Raw genomic sequence first — 23,338 nt, 5'->3', positions numbered from 1 at the left:
GGGGTTAATAAACATGTGGATAAAGGTGAACCGGTAGATGTAGTGTATTTGGATTTTCAGAAGGCGTTTGACAAAGTCCCTCATGAGAGGCTTCTATGAAAACTAAAAGTCAAGGGATAGGAGGCGATGGCCTTTCGTGGATTACAAACTGGTTAAAAGACAGGAAACAGAGAGTAGGATTAAATGGTCAATTTTCTCAGTGGAAAAGGGTAAACAGTGGAGTGCCTCAGGGATCTGTACTTGGACCGGTGCTTTTCAATATATATATATTTTGGCAGATGAAATTTAATGTGGACAAGTGCAAGGTATTGCACATAAAGAAAAATAACCCTTGCTGTAGTTACACGATGTTAGGTTCCATATTAGGAGCTACCACCCAGGAAAAAGATCTAGGCATCACAGTGGATAATACTTTAAAATCGTCGGCTCAGTGTGCTGCAGCAGTCAAAAAAGCAAATAGAATGTTAGGAATTATTAGGAAGGGAATGGTTAATAGAACCGAAAATGTCATAATGCCTCTGTATCGCTCCATGGTGAGACTGCACCTTGAATACTGTGTACAATTCTGGTAGCCACATCTCAAAAAAGATATAGTTTAGTTATTTACCATTTTTTTATATACCGAGGTATAGCAGAAGTTGCCTTCACTCCGGTTTACATTTACAACAACCTGTTACATTAAAAGTATTTAACAGAGAAAACAGAAACTGGTTCTGAACAATAAATTAATATCAATCAAAATATACAATATAGTTAGGTATATATCTGTGCTCTAAGCATGTAAGGGGATGGCTGATACAGAGAAAAAATCAAGAAGGTTTCTGTGAGTCAGAGTGGTAGTCGTTGGAGGGAGATTGCAAGCCCAAAGTGGGACATGCCAAGGGTGTGGACTGAAGTCTTATCCCTTACTGTCTGAGTGTTTGGCTGAGTAGCCAAGCTTTAAGATCTTTTTTAAAAGATTTAAAGTTTTCTTGAGAGCTCAGGTGATGAGGTAGCGAGTTCCATAATTTGGGGCCAATGATGGAGATAGCTCTGTTTCTTGTGGAGGACAATTTGGCTTGTGGTAGAGATGGAACATCTAGATGAAGTTTGCTTGTTGACCTTGTCGTACGTAGTGACCTATGTATATGTATGATATTGTCCAGGGCTGTGTAGTCTACTTTATGAATTGCCTTGTGTAAAATTGTAAGGACTTTGAACTCTATTCTTTTCTCCACCGGTAGAGAAGGGCAACCAAAATGATAAAGGGGATGGAACAGCTTCCCTATGAGGAAAGGCTGAAGAGGTTAGGGCTGTTCAGCTTGGAGAAGAGACGGCTGAGGGGGGATATGATAGAGGTCTTTAAGATCATTATTTACACTTGCGAATAATAGAAGGACTAGGGGGCATTCCATGAAGTTAGCAAGTAGCACATTTAAGACTAATTAGAGAAAATTCTTTTTCACTCAACGCACAATAAAGCTCTGGAATTTGTTGCCAGAGGATGTGGTTAGTGCAGTTAGTGTAGCTAGGTTCAAAAAAGGTTTGGATAAGTTCTTGGAGGAGAAGTCCATTAACGGCTATTAATCAAGTTTACTTAGGGAATAGCCACTGCTATTAATTGCATCAGTAGCATGGGATCTTCTTAGTGTTTGGGTAATTGCCAGGTTCTTGTGGCCTGGTTTTGGCCTCTGTTGGAAACAGGATGCTGGGCTTGATGGACCCTTGGTCTGACCCAGCATGGCAATTTCTTATGTTCTTATGGTCTTAGGATTCGTTAACAACTACCCCATTTCTTATCTGAGCCCATCACCTCAATTGGTGTTTATCAAGCTCTGTTAGATACAATTCAGGCAAAAGCCTTCCTTCCACAATAAAGGGCTACCTTCTTTATATCTGAGTGGTAGAGATACAAATGAGACAGCACCCATCAGCATGGGACATGAGGATGTTGGGCCTCATGGTGTCAACTATAAATGTATTTATTGGTTTTTATATACCGTTGTTTGGAGCAAGCCTTCACAACGGTTTACAGGTTTAACAACTATTACATATAACAAAGTCCAATGTTAAACATTATAACGGGAGGATTAATGCTGGGCTCACATATTACGAGTAACAGGGCCAAACAAAGAGAGCGTTATAACAAATAATTTTGGGGGGGGAGGAAATTTCATAACTTTTAACTGGGAAAATAACTTAACTTATTACGTAAAATGGGGCATGATATTGAGCGAAGGAATGAGATCCTGGGGTAAATGATGAAGGGAGAAATTGGGTGATAAGTAAGATTGATATTAATCTAAAAGGTGGGGAAGGGTGGATGTTTATAATTCTGAGGGTAGAGGTGGGAGATGGTAGGGAGGAGAAGGAGGCTAGTTAGTTACAGGTTAAGAGGTTTAGTTAATAAAAGTTCTTGTTTAGTTCATTGGTATAGATTAAGGCTGATCAAGAGGGGAACGTCTATGGTTAGGTAGAGGAGGAGGACGATCAGTATCGTGGAGGCGTCACATGGAAATATAATTTCCATGTGACGCCTCCATATGAAGAGAGCTCAATAAAGCCTAAGATCTTAGTGGCTACAGGCCACTCAAGACCTAAGAGACAGCATCATGTCACATGGCCATTCAGGGACTCTGTCCTGGTGGCAAGTCCATTCCAGTTTGGTCAGAGGAATCCCTTTCCAAATTTCTCATATTCAGATTGTCTTCATGATGGATGTGTCCAACCTGGGCTGAAGAGTTCTGCACCCAGGACCTTTTTGGTACGCTGAGGAAAAGCTCTACCAGATACATTTCCTGGAGCTCAGGGTAATCTGGTATGCTCTATAGGCTTTCAGAGATTGGTTATCCAACACAGTGATCCTTGTCCAAATGGATAACTAAGTTGCAATATACTAGATCAGCAAGCAGGGAGGTATGGGCTTGTAGATCCTGTCAGGAGGCCGTCCAGCTGAGAAAATAATCTCTCGGGATGCTTTTTGGGGCCATGCACCTGGCAGATGTAGATAGAGTCCTCATAGGCAGACTTAGTTGATCCTTGGAACCTCACAAGGGGTCCTTGAACCAGTGGGGTAGGGAAGCAAATTTTCCACCACTGTTTGCATCCCTTCAGAACAGGAAGCCCTCACTCTTTTGCACCAGAAAGAGGGCAAGCAGCAAACTAGCCTTGGATGGCTTTGCCCTTGTTTGGGGAAGAGGTCTTCTGTGCATGTATTCTCCAATTCCACTTATTGCAAAACCTCTGAAGCTCAGAGAACCATAATGTTCATAGCCCTCTTTTGGTTGAGACAGCTTGAGTTTCCACTCCTCTAGGAGATGTCCATCAGGGAACTGATCAGATTGAGGACTTCCACAGATCTCATCACTCAAGATCAGGGCAGATTGCACCACCCAATGAGAGATTGATTCTGCAACCCCTTGAATTATTTGAGGATTTTTCTCACGTTCTTTTAGCTTCAAGAAAGGATTCTACTAGAAAATAATATGGATTTAAGTGGAGGAAGTTTGCTGTGTGGTCTAAGTAGATGATCCTTTCTCCTGCTCAACAAAAAATGCTTGATTACCTTCTACATTTGTTATTTTGGTCTCAAGACCAACTCCATAAGAGTTCATCTTAGTGCAGTTGGGCCCAACCATCACCATGTAGAAGGTAAATCCATCTCTGTACAGGCTTTAGTTGTCTGGTTCATTTGAAGCCTCCCACTGTATCTTGGGACCTCAAAATGGTTTTTCCCAGCTGATGTAAGCTCACTTTGAGCCATTGAAGTCCTGTGACCTGAAGTACCTGACCTGGAATTTTGTGGTTTTGGTGGTGGTTACTTCAGTGCGCAAGGCCCATGAGCTTCAGGCATCCACTTTTTTATACCAGTTTTTATCATGATAGGGGTAGTCATGCACACCCATCCTTAAGGTGGCGTCAGTATTCCATCTTGATCAGTCAATCATCCTTCCAACATTTTTTTCCAGGCCACATTCCACCAAAGTGAACAAGCATTGCACGGTTTAGACTGCAAAATCTATCTGGGCTGGAGTGGACTGAAGCCCATAGAAAGTCCGCCCAACTTAGTTTCTTTTGACACAGACTGGAGATTGCCATAGCCAAATAGACTTGATCTGTTACGCTAGCAGATTGTTTCCTTTTGTTAAGTCCAGGTGGGTTTGAATCTGAGCTATGTCGAGGCTCACTCTGTCCCAGCCATGGCAGTGTCATTGGTTCATCTGTGATCAACCAACAAAAACAAGTTGTACCTGTTGGTACTTGGTGGATGTTACCCCCACTTTTTTCATTGCTGTCTAGCTAGGAATTCCCCATATATGAAGATTGCCATCCTGCCTGTCATTTGGAGAAAACGTTGCTTACCTGTAACAGGTGTTCTCCAAGGACAGCAGGATGCCAGTCCTCATGAAACCTTCCCACCTCTCCTCGGGAGTTGTTCTCTGTTTTTAATGCTAAAATGCAAGACTGGCATAATAGCATCTGTGGTCATGTTCAGTGAGGCATAGTCAGAATTCTAGAAACCTTGATATAAGTTTTCTATGCTGGGTTCCATCGGATGATGATGCCCAAGTGCAAGGAGGACTGCCATCCTCTGAGAACACCTATTACAGGTAAGCAACTCTGTCTTCCATATCTTCATGTTGTGGGATGTACTGTTGTGCATTGCTAGGTTTAAGAGCAACTCGTAAATCTGCATTAAATAGAGGATGACTCTTTCACTGCAAAGTGAGATTGGGGCAGCATTGCCACAAGTCTGCATTAAAACAGAGGGAGATGTCTCCTGAACAGTCCGATCAGATAGGGCCCAAGTTTTGTCAGGTGATTCTCCTATTTGATACCCTTGGGGAAGACTCTTGATAAATAAGGACCCACAGCTTCTATTGGATCCAGGTTAGATGCTTGGGTCTTCCTTTAGGTTCTCACAGAACAGGAGACCATGTCCTCCATTAATACTGAGATTTGTGGGGTTTCCTGATTTTGTAGGAGAGACTGTCCTAATTTGTCTGCAGTTTGGCTTGCTATAGCTTTATGTAGAGACAGTGGGTTACACACCCTACAGTCTCCTCCGTATTGGTATAAGAATATGAGTGATATATCTACAGATTTTTGTGAATATTTTGCTGTTTGTTCCTCCCCCTTTTTTTTTTTTTTAATTTTGATTTGTTAAGGGAGTTGTTGCTCTGTTTGTTTGTTTTTTTTTTTTTTATTTATAGCTTTATGTAGACCTGCTCTTGGTGGCATTAATGGACGCATATTGCTACTCTCAGTATTGTTAGCAAAAGGACACGATCTGTTTCGAGGTATGAAAAACAATGCCCTTTGATTAATATTACTCATGAATTCTGGGAGCATCATTGATTTTCCTGGATTTTTATTGACTTGATGATCATTACAGTTGGTATTGGCAATCATGGACATGAAAACCTTTAAAGTTTCTTTTTATTCTTTCAGTGTTCAGAGTAGTATCTTACTGAGGCTTTCATTATGTAATTAAGTGAGGTCTTGTGCTGGCATTCAGAAGACCTGCACCTGCTTCTAGGTGTACTCTTCTGAACAGATCTCACTCTTCGAGGGTTGTATCTTTCTTTTTGTTACAGTGGGTGCCAAGAGCTAAGCCTCAAGCCTGTCGACATTCAGTGCGGTAAGGGCGAGAGTGCTCTCTTTACATGCAAGAAGCAAACTAGAAATCTGTCCTAATCCCCACAGGAAACTTGTCTTTTGTTCCAAATGTTCAGTCAGTGTATGGTCTGTTTCTCCTTCGTTTACTGTGCACTGAAGTTTAAATAGCACATTCCTCAGTCTGTTTTTTTTTTCCTAGCAGCTGAATGGCAAACACCTGCAGATGGATTGGCATTCTGCTGGTCCTTCGCTCTCTACGTAATCTGTTGACTTTACAAGTGTGACCGATGCATAACTTGTTTAGTGTAGCCTCGTTTGACTTTTTTTCGTCAGATGATTGCCAAACTGGTTTTGAAAACTAAGACTGAAAAATAGAATTTATTCCATCACCTCAGAATGTGTTTTAAAACAGGTTTGCAGCTGATTTGCCAGTACCTTTTGTGAAGAAAGCTTAGATGAGGACAGTGTGGGCATCCAAATCAATGTCTGCTTCTGAAAATATGGAGAAAATAAACATCAGTATTGACTGTCTGGACTTCTGCTGAAGTAGATGGCCTCTAGTTCCATTAATTTCAACAAGGAGGGATCTGGAGCAGAAAAAAAAAGCATGTGGAAATCCTTATCTAGGCATAGTAACAGTAGATGCTGGCAGATAAGACTGTAGCTAAGGATATCTCCCAGCTGTAGGCCATGCACGCTTAACTCTCTGCAGGAGGTTGCTCTTTCCATTTTGCCTTTAGGTGAGGTGTAGTCAAGTCGGCTTCCTGCCATGCTAAGACGCTTACCACCTCCTCCAATGTTTATCTGAGAAGGTCTCGAAGCCCTGCCCTTGTTGCTTGCCACCTCTTGGGAGTCTGAGCCGGACCAGCCTTATCGCCATTATGCACAACTGTGCTTTGTCATCCCCTCCCCTTTTCGGGCACTCCTCTACTGTTGCGGATGTTTCCAGACCTGGATCCATTTCTTGCTCTGTGTTTGTCCCAGATATGCCTCAGTTCAGGCTTGGTTTCTCCTGCTCTCTTAATAAAGGAGTTATTTCCTCTCAGCCTCCCTCACTCCAACTTCACAGCAGGACCCATTGTCCTTGATTTTTTTGTTTTGTTTTGTTTCATGGGGAATGTCACCTTCTTGTGCTTTATTGACGTCAGCTACATATTTGAAAGCTTCTATCTTATGGCCTTCTGCGGTTCAGAGCCTCTCTCTCTGTAGTTTTGTGTTGCAGGCCCGGTACTACTTTGCTAGTTCCCTTCTCTGAACCACTTCTATCCTCGTGACGTCCTTGCAAAGGCCTGGCCTCTGGCGCTGAGCATAGTACTCTAGATGGGCGGGGGGGGGTTTGACAGTCGACCTATAGAAGGGCAAAACTACTACCAGCACACAAAACGAAGCATCGCTCCTGTCTGCACTTCAGCATTCGTTTCAGCTTTCCCTCTTGCTTTATTACACTGACGGGCAACCTTCAGAGCCATCTGAGCTGACTCTTGCTAGGTGCTTTTCCTCTTCGGCAGTTTCAAGTTCTTATCCTAATTGATAAGTGGCTAATGGATATTTGCCTCCCCCAGATGCTTAGTTTTATGCCTTTTTTTTTTTTTTTTTTCCATTTTCATTGAATTACAGCTCCAACCCCTGTCCGTTTTTTTTTTTTTTTTAAAGCCCGCTTTCCCGTTTTTGGCTCGTTGTTACGGCTTTGTGTCTTCTCTGTGGGCAGGCAGATTTACTCGCAGCGAGCGAGTGTGTTGATGCAGCTGAATGGAAGTGAGTGGATCGATGACCGTGAGTAAATTATCGGTATTCTCCTAGGAGCTGTGAAAAGATAACTCGTGTGTTCTCTGCCTTCTGCAGAATTTAAACATGATAGAAGATGACCTCATTCTCTCCCTGTATCAGGTGGAAGTATTACTGTTAAGTTGGATATTTTTTTTTTCTTTCTTCCTTACCCCCCTGTGCTCTTGGAAGCAGTGGCATTGAGACCCAAATTATTTCAAACTCGGCGGGAGGTGGGCTCTGACTGAACTTATACTGTTTATGACATCCACTCGGCAAAGTGGATCAACTAATCCGTTCCTGCTTTTTAAAGAGTTTAAACTGCATCGCCCCATCCCTACTGCCGCTGAGAGGGTTCATTTTTGTTGAGGCAAAGCACTGCAGGGGCAGAAGGGGTTCCCGGGTCACAATGAAACTTTAGCTGCTCAGCACTGATATATTCAGGGCTATCTGGCTAAAGTTATGCAAATAAGTCTGGTTCACAGAGAGAGGATGTCCTAAAATTGTCTGGATATATTCAGTGGGCAAGTACAGTTGAATATCCAAATAACTTGCCCACTTGCTGGCTTTTGAATATGGACCCCACAATAAAATAGATTTGAGTTGTTGACTCATGTAAGCCAAATGCTTTGCTTTCAGGTACGTCCTGGAAGTAGAAGGCAGTAAAATGATTTGCCCCAGGTAACTCAGCCTATAGCATAGGTGAAGTTTGCACTTGTCTCTCTCAGGACTTCTCCTTGATCTCAGTTCAGTGTGGTAAGCACTCGGGTATTCCTCTGCCTGTGATGGGAGCAGCTTAAAGCATTTAAAATAGTCTAATTTTAAGACAAGCACACACGAGCCCATGCATTCACATATCGGTGGCGTAGCCGCGGGTGTGCCTGGGTGGGCAGTGGTCCCCGCCCACTTCGTGTTCAGGCCCACCCAATCCGCAATGCCCGGCGCTGAGAAGAGAGGCCCTGTCACCGGGCTATCGCGCAGCTTGTCCCGCGCGGCCCGAGAAGAAAAGGCCCATCGCAGCAAGGAAGCCCAGAAGAGAGGGAGAGGCCCTGAGTATGTGGGAGTGAGAAGCCTGTCTGTCTGTATGCGTGAGAGAGTGAAAGCATGGAAAACTGTGTGCCTTTAGAATGGATTGTAGAGTAACTGGCTGAGTGGGAGGTGACATAGGGAAGTATAAATGCAGCTTTCTCTAAGGGAGGGGCTTAGCAGTGTGGTATCCCTCAGGGATCTGTCTTTGGACCTGTTCTTTTGACCATTACAGTGAGCGACATAACGGAAGGGCTGTCGGGAAAGGTTTGTCTTTCTGCTGATGATACTGACATCTGTAACAGGTTGGGTCAGCCAGGAAGGAGTGGAAAATGTGAGGAGGGATCTAACGAAAATCGAGGAATGGTGCAAGGTCTGGCAGCTAAGATGTAATGCTAAAAATGGAGAGTAATGCATTTAGGGGGCAAAAACACAGGGAAAGGATGAGTGGGATCTGGGGGTGATTGTATCTGATGATCTTAAGGTGGCCAAACAGGTGGATAAAGCGATGGTGAAAGATGCTTGGCTGCACAGGGAGAGGAATGGTCAGCAGAAAAAGGGAGGTGATATTGCCCCTGTATAGGTCCCTGGTGAGACCTCACTTGCAATACTGTGACCAGGTCTGGAGACCTCACCTTCTAAAGGATATAAACAGGATGGAGTCGGTCCAGAGGGCGTCTACTAACATGGTCAGTGGTCTTCATGCTAAAGCGTATGGTGATAGACTTAAAGATCTAAACATGTTCACCCTGGAGAAAAGGGGAGATATGATAGAGACATTGAAATACCTCCAAGGTTTCCATGCACAGGAGGTGAACCTTTTTCAATGGAAAGGAGGCTCTAGAATGTGGGGTCATGAGATGAGGGTGAAAGGGGTAATCTTAGGAAATATTTCTTTACAGAGAGGGTGGTGGATGCATGGTACAGCTTCCCAGTGGAGGTAGTGGAAACAAAAAATAATATCTGAATTCAAGAAAGCATGGGATAAATACAGAGGATCTCTAAGAATGTGATGAGGCTTACAATCCTAAATTAACTGGGTGGATGGGCCATATGGTTTTTTTCTGCCATCTTGTTTCTATGTTTGTGTGTGTGAGAGAGAGCATGTGAGAGTCTGGGTAAGAAGGTGTGGGAGTAAGAGCCTATATGAAGGAGGAATGAGAGAAGAAACAGAATAAGAAAGACCTTGAAAAAGGAATTAGGGGAAAACAAATCAGGGAAAAAGACTGGGACCAGCCAATTAGAAAAATAAAGGTAAAAAAATTAATAATAATTTTGACTTTCAGCAACTGGAATATGCATTCTTATATATTTGTAGTTTTGCTTTTTCTTCCATATTCCACTATTCAGAGTCTGGTTTCTTGGGTTTTCCATTTCAGTCTTGTCTGCATGTTTCTGTTTCTAATTTGTGGTCCCTTATTCTGTATTGGGTAAGGGTCTGGCTGTGTTGCGCATGTGTGATAGAGATGCAGTATTTCGGCTAGTGTGTAGTTTCTCTGTAGGGATTTGTAGCAGTCCTGCTTGTTTGCTCAGTAAGTGGTGTGTTAGTGCTCTAGGGCCTGGTGTAGTGTTTGCTTTGCTGTCTTTTCATAGATAAGGTTGCTGGTGAGTTACTGCTGTTATAGTCTGGTATAACTAGGTTCTAGGTGTCTTTTAATTATATTTTTGTGGGGGTTTGTGTTACTTCGCAAAGTGCTTGGCAGTGGAGGGAGTTTGTTTTGTTTACTGAGTTGACACCAGAATCTGAATTTTGCATATTTGAATTATAATATGAAAAGTCCTAGTTCTGCTCTGCACCCATTACAAATCTTAAGCTCTTTTGGTTCTTATGATTATTGCTGTTTTATTGTAGTTATGATATACTCTGTGTTTTTTGGAAAGAGGATTCATAAAAGAGTGCATTGATATTTGTTTTATTACGAGATTGCATCTGATGTTTGTTAATTGTTCTTTGTTTACTTTTTATATATTGTGTGTGTGTGTATATATATATAAAATAGTTTATTGATTTGCATTAATCTATTTTTAATGTTGGTAAGTGCTTGAAATAGTTGAATTAAAATATTTTAAAATATCACTAATGATACGTGATGGCTATTGCAGACCACTTAGAAATCCATTGTCTGGTGCACTCTAAGGCATTTTTTATCGATGTAAAAGTATAACTAATAAGGCTTAAATCTATATTCCTACTGCCAACCCATGTTTAACCTTGTGCCCCCCTAAACATTCAGCTCTGGCTACGCCACTGGTGCATATTGGGGCGTAAGTGGAGATACGCTAGGCATGTACTTGGGTGCTCCTAATTCTAAGAGGTTACTCGAGCAAACCTACTTTGCCTGTCTTCCGTAGGACTTTGCCGGATCTAATGCGCGAACGTATTCAGGATTTAAAACATGCTCGCACGAGGGACATTTCTCGGTTTTACCAATTAGTCCACCAGTTTGCCCAGTCAGTCTCGAGGTCATCCAGTCTTCTCTGGCTCCTCATGCTGCATCCCTCACCCTGTCCTTTCAGCCCCTAAAAGGTGAGATCTGCAGACTTGCTCCTCCTCAGAGCAGCAGTAGTAAAGTTTTTTATGCAGATATCAAGTTCCAGCTTTAAAATACGGAGTTTCACACACACAACAGCTGGCCCCTCCCAGAATGCCCAGGCCCTGCCCCTTATGTTTTGCTTGTGCATGTGTATATACACGTTAAATTGCAGCTTTTAAAATCCACACTGCTCACGTGTGGCCCGTATACACACATATGTGGGCACTTTAGCACGAGCAATGCTTTTAAAATCGACCTCATGATGACTTTGTGCATTGGTAAAAGAGCGAGTATCGGTTGTACACTTTAGAAATACTCCAGATTTGTACACACACATAATCACTCATCTGTATACTGCTTGTATCCTCTGTGCTCTGGAGACCTGGATTTACCCATAAGCCTGTGCCTGGGGCAGTAAAGCTCCTGCCTGGCCCTGTCTTCCAGTCCTTTTCCTTTCCGCTGTTGCTCCCCTGCACACCACAGGGCACCGGCTCTGGTGGCCCCATCGCCAGAAGGCAACGAGCATGGGGACCCGAGGAGCTGCTTTCACAGGTATCACGGTGACCCCGTCCCCTTCGGAGTTGCAGTGTGAAGAATGGGGCAGGAGTGCGTGCCCACTGCCTTCTGATGGTAGCACCGCTGATGCTCAGAGGCCCTTATGGGGCATGGGCTGCAGCAATGGGGGAGAACATGGCCAAGATCCTCGGAGGGGAAAGGGGTTGGGGAGGCAGGAATGGGCGAAAAATTGAATTCTGTTATTGATGTCATGAGCATTAATGGCTGGGACTGATATAATGGGACCTTGGAGCAGGGGAAGAGGGAGAATCGTGTAGGATCTGTGACAGCACTATAGGTAGGAACCAATAGGCAACTTTAGAAGCTTTTAAATTCAGTAGCTAACTGATTATTGATAATTTAGTCATTGAGGGTTGAGAAGGGCTATGTGAGGAGTTAGAATGATTTATTAGATATTGATTGGACAATGGTAAGATGTAATTTTAGATGTTAATATATTGTGTGTGTTTTGTTAAACTATAATATGTGATGAGTGAGCGAATTTGGTTTTAATAGACATTTTTATGTTACTGCTGTAATCTCATGTTGAGTATCTTGCTGGCCTGCAGGTTATACCTTGAAATAAATAATATACACATTGGTGAACCAAAACATTGTAACCTGAAACCTGGTCTGCCATGGTCTTTTTTTTTTAATTGGCTTAAGTTATGTTTTATATAGAAGACAGTTCAGTTCGGATTCAAAATCGAGTGGCTCTGGTCGTTGGCTGTGCTGTACCCTATCTGCAGCCCACAAAAGATTGTTACCACCTACGGAAAACAGAGTGGAAAGTTAAAGCATGGAACGTTCGAATCGTTGTGAAATTTGTTGCAGGAGGACGTGGTCAAGGTGTCTGGCTTCCCGGGGTTTAAAGGGGGTTTGAACAAGCTCTTGAAGGATGTCTGTAAACCATTATTATCAAAGTAAATTTTTGGGAAAGCCACTTCAGATCCCTGGGCGGGAGTGTCAAGGAATAGGATCCACTCGTTGGGATCTGCTCAGTACTTCGTAATGACCCGGATTGGCCACTGTCAATGGACCCAACATGGCAGCTCTCCTTTATGTTCAGTTATGTCCTGTTCACGGTATGAGGGATATTCCCTTCTAGAAAGTTGCCCCTTACAACAGAGAATGAGATTTTGAGTCTGGAGCCTTCATCTCAATTGTGAGAATATTTTGTAAAAACTGGGATAGCTCAATGAAGACATTCCCACCATATGAAAGCAGTGACGTTTTGCAGAATAAGGTGAATGGCTGTTACTTTTGGCCACGGAGTTCACATTTAATTCTGGCCTTCCTTGGCAGTGAGGATGCTTTTCTCATCTGAAATAAAATGTAGTGGGGAGAGGGGGTGCAGAAAGAAATCGGATTGCTTGTTTGGGTTTTTTTTGTTTTTTTCATCCTTGAGCTCCCTGTCAAAGACGGAGAGCAAAGTTCATTCATCACGCCAAAGACAAGAAGAAGGATCACTGGCCACAGACACGCATTAAACAGGAGCTGTTTGCCCATAACTCAACTTTTTTTATTGGATGCTGCAAAATTACCTGATTTATTCTTACAGTAACTTCAGTATGCGATAAAATGTGTGGAACTTTAAACAGAAGTCTGTTTGCATTGGATGACGTTTTATGAGTTTGAGTATTACTGTGTATTCAGAGGTCAGGATTAAAAAGTTGGCTTTAAAAAAACCCACATTTTGCTAAATGTAAAACTCATTCCTTTTGAACTCATGGGAGGGGATCGAGTTTATCTAAAACGGCAGGGTGAGTGGGTTTTTTTTTTTTTTTGGATAGTTCAAGTTTTGCATTCTCATTCTTGTAGATGTTTTTGGCACACTGCTTTTATTATCCTGCACATTTCTCAGTTTTTGGTTACTTGGTGGTTGCCATACCAGCGGGTCGAGAGGAGCCAGAAGCCTAGGGAAATTGGGTGGGGCGCAGGAGGGGGGGGGAGATAGAGGGGAGAAAGTCCCGAGTCTGTCTAGAGAACACAGGAGAAGGAAGGATGAAGCCATAAAAGAAAACCCCCTTTCACTTATGGAAGCAGTAAAAGGAGGACTCTGAAATGAATTGCTAAATTAGCTTATTGGAAGTGAGAACCCGAAGGGGCTAAGAAGGGGTAGGATCCTGTTCAGACTGGGTTTGGAGGTAAAGGTGCATCTGACAGCTGTGAGGGGAGCAGGCTTGAATAGAGTTGGACGGAGCAGAGGACGTGACGTTGGAGAATACCCACCCAACTGTGCATCCTGTTCATATGCTTTAACTAGCGAATGGGCTGCTAGTGTAGGAGCGTTTTTGATCTGCAGGACATATATTTTTACTTGATATCCACCATGGGGGAAAAAATAAAGGTCAAATCCAAACCAAATTAGACTTTTTTTGTTTTTAGCAAACAAAAAACAAATTGCCACTGATCTTGACCATCACACTCCTATTTGTAGGAGTATTATAAAATAAATAAATGTTATGGGACTCCTTGGGCCCGATGTTTATTGAGCTTCATTTCTCCTTTCAAATGCTGGTGAGAATATTGGCCAGAAAGGTCCCGAGAGTCCCTTTTTGCCATGTACGGTTCCAAGTAGTTGAGAATGAAGGAGGGCTAGGGAGAGGGTCAGCAGCTTAACCTCTTGCCCTTTCTTGCGTTCTCCTTTGATCAGAAGCTCATCCAGAACCGAAAAGCAAGTGTTCGCAAATCTTCTTTAAAGTGCTTGCCGGAGCGCTGGAATCAGGAGCCAGGCCAGAGGCCCGGGAGTGAACACTCCCTCCCGAGCTTGCCGGACTGTAACGTTTTGCTTTTGCTCTTACAGATTTCGTACCCCCCGAGCGACGAGGATGACAGTGACGATTCCGAAGGAGAAAACCAGGAGCTTGCACAGATTGACAAAGGTAACGTAACGATGACCAGCATCCCAACGACCCTAGCGCGGTGGCACACGTGCTGCAGGAGCCCGCTGTAGGTTCTGGCTGGGCGGGGAGGTGGGACGTTTTAGGCCCTCGCTTTCACGTCTCCTCTGGCTATTTTAATGAGCTCCGTCAGGAGTCCTGATGTACAGGTGAATCGATGCCTCCTGCAGTGCGTGATCAAATGTTTGTTCCCGAATCCAGATTGGGTGACTGAAGAGTAGTAAGTCGCTTGCCTACTTAAAAAGAGACGAAATGGTTAAAAAGATTAATAAAATGTAATTTTAGTTTATAATGTAAGTCACGCTGGTTTTTAAGTCTGGGGGGTTGAACTAGGAAAGTGCAGTGACCAATGTCAGCGGTGTGAAGAAGAGCTCCTTCTCCTAGCTCTGGCTTTTGATCGACTGGGAGATCTCTCATTTCATTAAAAAAAAAAAAAAAAAAAAAATGGGCCCAAATCCTGTCGTATTACACTCTCAGAAAGGAGGAAAATTAATATAGAGTAGGTAAAACTGGTCTGGCTGCGAGGCCTGTGCTGGTTTGGATCTTGTGTTCTCTACCTGGCTTCAGACTTAGTAAAAACGCCTTTCCAGAACAGCACCTCATGGGCCAGACGTGCAGCCGCCCTGGACGACGTCGGCGCCTGCAGGCCGTGCAGCAGCCTGAAAGCTTTTGGAGGAGGAGGAAGTGGAGATAGCGCAACCATTGATATTGAGCACTTGGCTACAAGTAGACAGACCTGAGGCCTGGGGAGGTAACTTGTATAAAAAGTCTTAGGAGTCCTCTATCCGGTCGTGGGATTATACCAGTGTCCCTGGACATAGCTTCTGAGGCTCAGCGTCTTGGGGCTAAAAATGAATGTTCAATGAATCTGCTTACATTTATGAAGCAAATTAATTAACAACAGGGGTGTGACAAACTCAAGAATGAGAAACTTATGCTTGCGTAGCCATTGTCCGTTATTCTGAAGATTTCTTTCCTGTTGTTTTCTGGTGGACTGAATGTTTGCCGGCTTGTAGAAGGTACGTTACAAGAACCTCTGATCTGCCAGGTCGGTTTCTTGGGGGCCAGGAATTTTTACCTCCCTGGATCTCTGCTGACCGTGCCTGCAGCATTGTTTGTTTGTTTTTCCCTTCTCGAAGGCCGAATTGTGCTCTCTAGGTGTGCAGAAAACGTGGTGTATCTTCTGCCGCACCAAGAGAAGAACACTGGCAGCTTCTCGCTCTCTGGTGCCCATCTGCAGCTGCAAACCCTTGTCAAATCTCTCTCATGCTCTGTCCCGAACTTTTGTACCGTTTTCTCTCCTCCACCCTGGATTTCTCCTTCTGTGGCCACCGCACTCCGGGACAGTCGAAAAGACGGATTCAGCCCTGGGTTTGCCCCGCTGCGTGACTTTTCCCATTCATTTCCCTAAGAGAAATCCATGCATGCCAGGAAGCAAAGCTAGGACAGAGGAGACCTTTTTTTTTTTTTTGACTGACTTGGCGTGCGGTGGCCGCTCTAAGTCACGACGCATGACATCTCGCAAGAAGCTTTTCTGTAGTTGCTGGCGTTCATTCAGGGCTCCATTGAAATGTGTATGGGACAGACGCAAAGGGACTTTAGTGCAAGGGGAAGGGGGGGGGGGGAAGGAGAAGACTTACCCGGGGCAGACTGGGAGGCCCGAGAGAGCCTTGGCTCCGGTCAGATTCCATGTTTTATGTTTGCACTTCTGCCATCTCCACTTGGTAAGATAAGCCTCCTACAGTTTAAGAGCTCCCACTACGCTCCTAAAGAGCAGTGCCGAAACCCAAAATATAACAGCCAGCAGGCCTGTCTTGTCTACCCAGTTTCTCCTCCTACTGAAGTACTACGGATCCCGGGTGGCCTCCCGTGCTTCCCTATCACCTCGAATCCTCTCTGCTTGTCCTGTGCTTTGTTTTTACTTGTTACGGTTATATTTTTAGGTTTTTTACACATTGTCAGGTTTCTCAGTTAATGACTGTGGAATATAAAGCCTGTGGCAGCTTAAAGGGAAATATCGCTGATATGGATCAACTGATTATTGTCTGATTTTTTTTTTTTTATGAAAAATCAAAGCAGGAAAAAACCCATTTTTAAATAAGAGAAGTAACCGGCAGCTCCCCTAGAGTTTTGAGGAAGGAGGGACCAACGCCACATGAGGTACAGTTGGGGGGGGGGGGGGGGTGACGGTAGACATGCAACTGGTCCTGAATTCAGCCCACCTTCCCCCTGAGGACTCGTGAAAATGTGTCATGAAGGGGGTCAGTTAAAGTAGTGGGCAGGAGTTAAAACTTGCGGATCATTCGATTTCTGTATTCCTGAGGCATTTGGCGTGAAAGTTCACTTTTTTTTTTTTTTTGGTAAAATGTATAAACTGATCATCCTAAGGTGAGGGGACGAGCCTTCCTCCTAAGATTTATTGCCTGATCCGGGAATCCTACAGTCAGGAGATCACCAGCCTGCCAGAAGGGAGGAATTTTAGATCCCCCATTATGTACCACCTGAAATGCAGCCTTTAATTGCGTTCTTGCTCCATTTTCACCACGCAGCCGGCGTGTCTAGAGCAACCTCCCATCAGGTGAGGATCGGAAGGGAAGTCTCCTTTATGCCGGTGCTACACGATGGCTGACATGGTTTGCCCCCGCAGGGGCAGTCGCCAACCTCCATGCACCCAAGCAGTGCTGGCCCCACCACGCAGGAGACTCCTGCGCCACAGGAGCGTGCGGCGCTTCAGCCTGAAGTTGCGGGGCCAGCGCTGGCTTCTCTCGCGTCTAAAACCGGAGACGCGGCAGTTAAGAGAGTCTTTCCCCATCCGCCCCCGCCAGTTGCGCCCAAGGGAATCTAGTTTTGCAGCTATTTTTGTACTGATGTCTCTCTTCTTTTATCTTCAGAGAGAAGACGAAATTGCACTTTGACCCCGCTGGCGACCAACCAGCTCCAAAACCAGGAGAACCATCGCTGCACCGTGCGGGCGCTTTTCCACGCCGGCCTGGACCGCCACAGCTCCGAGGAAGAGCTGGAGCGCATCAGCAGGGAGTTCGCCGCCGAGAAGCGCAAGTGGTCCCAGGTCAGCAGACTCAGTTGCCATAGCGACAACACGTCCTCCAGCGACGAGGAGGTGAAGAATTTGTGTGGGATGTCTTTTAGGCCAGTGGAGCAGGCCGACAGCCTGCACGCCAGCTCCAGCCCCGTGCTCTTCAGTGCCTCCCCTCCTAAGAGACTCCAGCCCTTGGTCCGGAATCCAGCTTCCAGGCCTCTTATCTTCACCAGCGTTGGGGCCAGTTTCGACCAGGGCATGCCATGCAAAAGACACAGGCAGTGCTATGGAGACAAAGTCAACAGACCCAGCCTGGATTTGGAAAAAATGCAACAGGTAAGTGAGACTTTGAGAGCATCCCTTCAAACTGTTGTCACAAACTCTTATGAACAAATGTCCCAGTACTCAACATGTGACGCTTACATTCTCCAAGGACAAGCAGGATGGTAGCCCTCACATGTGGGTGACGTCAGATGGAGTCCGGCATGGAAACTTCTGTCAAAGTTTCCAGAACTTTGACTTGGCATACTGAGCATGCACGTGCGGTCCTTCTTCAGTCTGTTTTGTTTTGTTTTTTTTCCACGGAGCTTTCGCATTGAGGTGTGAGTGAGCTCTTAAAGGAAAAATTAAAACGTTTGGGGAAAACTCCCTTGGCATGTTTACACATGCACAGAGCCCAATGAGGTTGTAATAGCACCAGGCCACGCAGAGCCTCCAGGCTTTCATCAGGTTCACCCCCGTCTCTCTGGGACTCTTTTTGTCCTGGTGGCGAGTATTCTCCAATCTGGAATGGGGGATCTCTTTCTGGAGTACTCTTAAACAAATTGTCTGAATCTCGGATGCATTCGCCCTGGGATGGGGAGCTCATGTAGAGGGGCTCCACACCCAGGGCTTCTGGTCTGCTCAGGAAAGCTGTTGCCAGATCAACTTCCTGAAGCTCTGGGCAATCAGGTGCATGCTATGGGCTTTCAGAGATTGGCTGTCCAACAAAGTTGTCCTGATCCAAACAGACAACCAGGTAGTGATGTGTGTGTGTGTGTATGAATGAGCAGGGAGGTACGAGATTGTACCTCCTGTGTCAAGAAATGGTCCAGATTTGGTCATGGGCACTGCCCCATGGGATGATGCTCAGGGCAATATATCTGGCAGGTACAGAGAACATGGTGGTGGACAGACCGAGTCATGCCTGAACCAGTAGATGGGAAATTGTTCTTCTGTCTCTGGGGGAGCACAGACATGGATCTGTTCGCACACCCCTGGAACAAGAAGTTAACTCTGTTCTGCTGCCTGTACGGGACGGATGGCAAACCGGCTTTGGATGCCCTTGCCAGTCATTGGGGCAAGGGTCTTCTGTACGCATATCCTCCAATTCCTTTGCTGGCAAAGATTCTCTTGAAGCTTTGTGAGGACAGAGGGACTATGAACCTCATAGCCCCTCATTGGCCAAGACAGGTCTGGTTTCCACTCCTACGGACGTTATCCATCCGGAAACCGATCAGTCTGGGGACTTTCCCAGATTTCATCACACAGGATCCCAACCACCAAGAACTGTCGCTCACAGACTGGATATTGAGAGGTTAATCCTGCAAGCACTCTCTCTGAGAGTGTGTCTTGGGTCCTGGTAGCCTCTAGGAGATCCTACGGACTGAAGGTGGAGGAAGTTTTCCAGGTGGTGTGAGCAGAAGGCCCTAGATCCGTTCTCCTGCCCCACCAAAAACTGCTTGATTACCTTCTACACCTATCGGAGACTGGTTTGAAAACCAACTCCGTTAGAGTTCATCTGAGTGCAATAGGCGCATGCCACCACCATGGTGTAGATGGTACGCCCATCTCTGTATAGCCAATAGTTTTATGCGGGGCCCGCTTCAGTTGAAACCTCCCCTAAGGCCTCCCGCTGTGTTTTGGGACCTCAACGTGGTACTAGCTCAGCTGATTTAAAAACTCCTTTTGAGCCGCTGCGCCCCTGTGACCTGAAGTACCTGACCTGACCTGGAAGGTCATGTTTTTGGTGGCAGTCACTTCAGGGCACAGGGTCAGCAAGCTCCAGGCCTTAGTGACTTATCCACGTTGTACTACATTTTATCACCCTAAGTTCCTGACTTCCATTTTAACCAGTCTATCGTCCTGCCATCTTTTTACCAGGCCCCATTTGTAACAAGGGAAGCGAGCACTGCACGCAAGCCTTAGCCTTCTATCTGGAGCGGACAGAAGCCCATAGACAGTCCACCAAATTTTATTTATTATTTTTAAGAATAGGCTGGGAGTTGCTGTTGCCAAACAGACACCATCTAATTGGCTAGCAGATTGCATCTCCTTCTGTTATGCCCAGGCGGGACTATATCTTGGGGGTCATGTGAAGGCTCATTCTGTCAGAGCCATGGCAGCATCAGTGGCCACTTGTGAGCAGTTCCCGTGGAGGAGATGTACAAGACTGTGGCGTTCTCTCCACACATCGCATCTCGCTATTGTCTGGATAGGGATGGCAGACATGACATTAGGTTTGGCCAGTCTGTCCTTCAGAACCTGTTTGAGGTGTAGAACACAACTCTCCCTGCCTAGAGCCCATTGTTTGTGTTCAGGCTGTCTCCCTCCTCTGTTACCAACAGCACTGTTTTGTCTGTTGGTCCCCTTTTTGTGTTGTGGGAGCAACCTGTAGCTAAGGATTCACCTATGTGTGAGGACTACCATCCTGCTTGACCTAGGAGAAAGCAGAGTTGCTTACCTGTAACAGGTGTTCTCCCAGGACAGCAGGATGGTAGTCCTCACAAAACCTGCCCGCCACCTCGCGGAGTTGGGTTTCGCTTATTTTTTAAATTTTTCTTTGTAATTCTATGTTACGAGACTGTAGATGGACCCCGCGTGGACGCATGGTATAGGCCATGCACAGGTATGCCAAGTCAAAGTTCTGGAAACTTTGACAGAAGTTTTCCGTGCCGGGCTCCATCTGATGATGTCATTCATGTGTGAGGGCTAACATCCTACTGTCCTTGGAGAACACCTGTTCCAGGTAAGCAACTCTGCTTAACTGTGTTACCAGCACAGATCACATCTACAGTTTATTTAAGTATTTATTATCCGCTTATGACAGTGTTAAACGAAGCACAGAGAAACGTAATATAATCATAAATTACAAATTTATAACACATCATGTTCATACCTGCTATTTTAATGCCGGAGGACTGCAGATTGGAACCCCAGATCCATGACTGGATAGTGATCAGACTCAGTGTGGAGCCTCCGTGGGCGGTGGCAGGTTAGGATCTGTCCTGAGCTTGACACTGAAGGAAATCGAAGCGGGAAATCTGTAGCAGGATGACTTAAGGGAAAAGAAATAAGCAGCCAGGGTTAGGATAGATGCAGGAGAAATCACTTACAAGGGAAAAGCTCTTTTTACCTCTCAGGATTGTAGAATCCATGATTTGGGAACTAAGGTATTGTCCTTTTCAAAAATCAAGGTGTCACTTCTGAGCAGGTTTATTTTTTTTAGCTTCAGCTCGTACCTTTCCCCTGATGGCTCAAGGTGCGTTACATTCAGGTACTGTATGTGTTTCCCTGTTTCAGGAGGGCTTACAATCAGAAAGGATAACTTCTGAAAGACTTGTGTGTGTGTGTGTGCCTACATACACCTGCATATGGCCGGCTGCGTATCTACCCCAGTATTTTATAACCCATGAGTATCATAAAACATGTGCAAATTTACCCTTCAACATCTGTGTGCATGTAAAGATTACACACAAATGGATAAGTTAACCGGATAAGTTCCGGCTTATCCAGCTAAAAGCCGGTTTTGCTGCTACTTAACCAGATAAGCCTTAAAAGAGGAGCCGACTTCCGTCTCCGGAGCAAGGGAGAGAGGGTCAGAAGATGATCGAAAGAAGATTCGGCCCGCCTACCAGCCGCCTCCTGTGACGGTTTCTCCCACCCATCCCGGCCCACTTTCATAATTTTCGATGTGCATAGCAGGTGTTGAGGGGTGGCTGAACAGTCGTGGCATGGGGGAGGGGGGCAGGGTTGACCACGTCCCGGGATGCGGTGTTTGACAGCTGGGCCATGCTGAGGTTATCTAGCAACGTGGCATTCTGCTTCTGTGCCGCATCGGTGGGTGGGGGCGAGACAAGTTGGCTGTCAAGTCTTGGGCTCTGACAGCTGGGATTGGCCTGTGTGCCACCCAAACGTTTCTGTTGGCATGCGTAATGGATGACCCCCCCCCCCCCCCCCACACACACACACCCCTGCTGCTCTTTTACGGACCAGGGGGCCTTGTTGCAGCGCAGAGAACTTCGTTGGTGATCAAATATAGAATTGTAGGATAACCTGAGGGGGGGGGGGGGCGAGACTTTGATGGCCCCGCCCCCCCGATGTCCCCCAGCGGTGCAACATTGCTATAATATGATCATATTGAGCAGTTGGTGAATTTGAAATCTTGCAGGTGAGGGTGTAGTCACCCTGGGGATGGAGACTGTTAGTAATTAGTAAATAATGTTTACTAATTGAATTTGTATGCATTGACCTTTTTGCTTTGGCCATATCCATCCAATAAAGATCTTTGCAGGTGTCGGTGTGACAGAGTTGTATCTTAAAAATGCACGAGGATGGGGTTGGGTGGGGGGAGGGGGTGGAAGGAGAGAGGAAGCGGTTGTCCACCCCTGAGACGGTTCTGCTACTTATTTGGCTAAATAGTGCTTTTAAGACTTATCCTGCCAAGTCAGATTTTATCTAGCTAAGTGGCGTGCAACTGTTCTGCACATGTATTTCTACTTGCATAATTCACCCGCATTTATCCCCTGTAAATCAGCTTTTACCTGTGTAAACTGGCAGACTTTCCAGTATGCACGCATCAATGAAATTACCAGCTTTACCAGTTTGCCCGTTTCATCTATAAGTCATTGAGACCCTTCCCCGGGTTCACCCACCATCCCCAGCCAGTCAGTGTTTCACATTAAAGGCGTTTACTATCACTTATGCCAGATTATGAGCCGGTGTAAATATATGTGAATAAGATGCCAAATTTACAGGCGTAAATTTCTTATAAAATAGCATCTTACTTGCATAAAAGTTGTGTTAGCCCTGTCCTGGAATGCCTCTGGACCTCTCCTTCTTTTTTACATATATAAACTTACTCGCGAGCCCTTACTTGCGTGTGTATGTTTGAGGTTTTATAAAGAGTAGATATGCAAGTATGTTACGGTATTTATGTGCATATATGCTAATTTTTTGCACACAGCCTTTTGAAAATTCACCTTTTTAAGTCTGTACCCGAGGCAGTGGAGTGACTTGGCCAAGGTTACAAGACATGTCAGTGGGATTTGTACACTGGCTTCCCTTTACAAACTGCATGCTCTTCTTTAACACTTCACACTAGAAATCCCAGTACAGTTTTATGCCATTGGCTGACTGGTGTTTCAGTGCATCAAAGGCTGGAAGCAGCTAATGGGTGTCCGAATATTGCTGTTGGCTGCACTGAAGACTGCAGCTCATTTTAGGTGTGTTAATGTGTGTGTCACAAAAGGATACACCTTCAAACTCCACTGCCTAGTTAGGCAGCTAGATCAAAGAAAACCTAGCATGGTAGAGCAGCTAAATATAACCGCCTTATGAAATGCTCACAGTGTGGGTGTTCTGGGGTGGAGTGAGGTCACAGAAGGATGAGAGCTGGCTAGGGCTGGATATGTTCATGTGGCTCTCGCCGAATGCAGGAATATCTGGCCGAAATCTAGACGTCATGCCCAGCCTCCAGATCACGATCTCACTCCCTTGCCAGCACCCTTCGGGGGGGGGGAGGGAGAGGGCAAAGCCCAGCCCTCTCGCAGAGCAGCAATCTCCTGCCCACCCTGCCAACACCCCAGCTTGAGGTTCCTTGCTGAACAAGTCCATAGATTTGAATGTATTTTAGTTTTTGTTCATTGAGGTTAGGAAAGGTG

The 23,338-nt window shown here is 45.3% G+C and overlaps 1 protein-coding gene across 1 annotated transcript in view; it reads left to right on the top strand.

Moving 5' to 3' along the window:
• The window catches only part of LOC115086715, a 205,817-nt gene that overhangs the window by 51,971 nt on the left and 130,508 nt on the right, over positions 1–23,338 (top strand). The window contains exons 2-3 of the mRNA XM_029592942.1: positions 14,284–14,362; positions 17,272–17,753. Of these exons, the coding sequence (XP_029448802.1) occupies positions 14,284–14,362; positions 17,272–17,753 (561 nt within the window). The remainder of the gene's footprint in view (positions 1–14,283; positions 14,363–17,271; positions 17,754–23,338) is intronic.

This window comes from Rhinatrema bivittatum, chromosome 3, assembly GCF_901001135.1.
Source record: "Rhinatrema bivittatum chromosome 3, aRhiBiv1.1, whole genome shotgun sequence".
NCBI classification, from domain to species: Eukaryota; Metazoa; Chordata; class Amphibia; order Gymnophiona; family Rhinatrematidae; genus Rhinatrema; species Rhinatrema bivittatum.
Note: the sequence above shows the minus strand (reverse complement) of the source record. Positions and strands in the feature narration are given on the sequence as shown.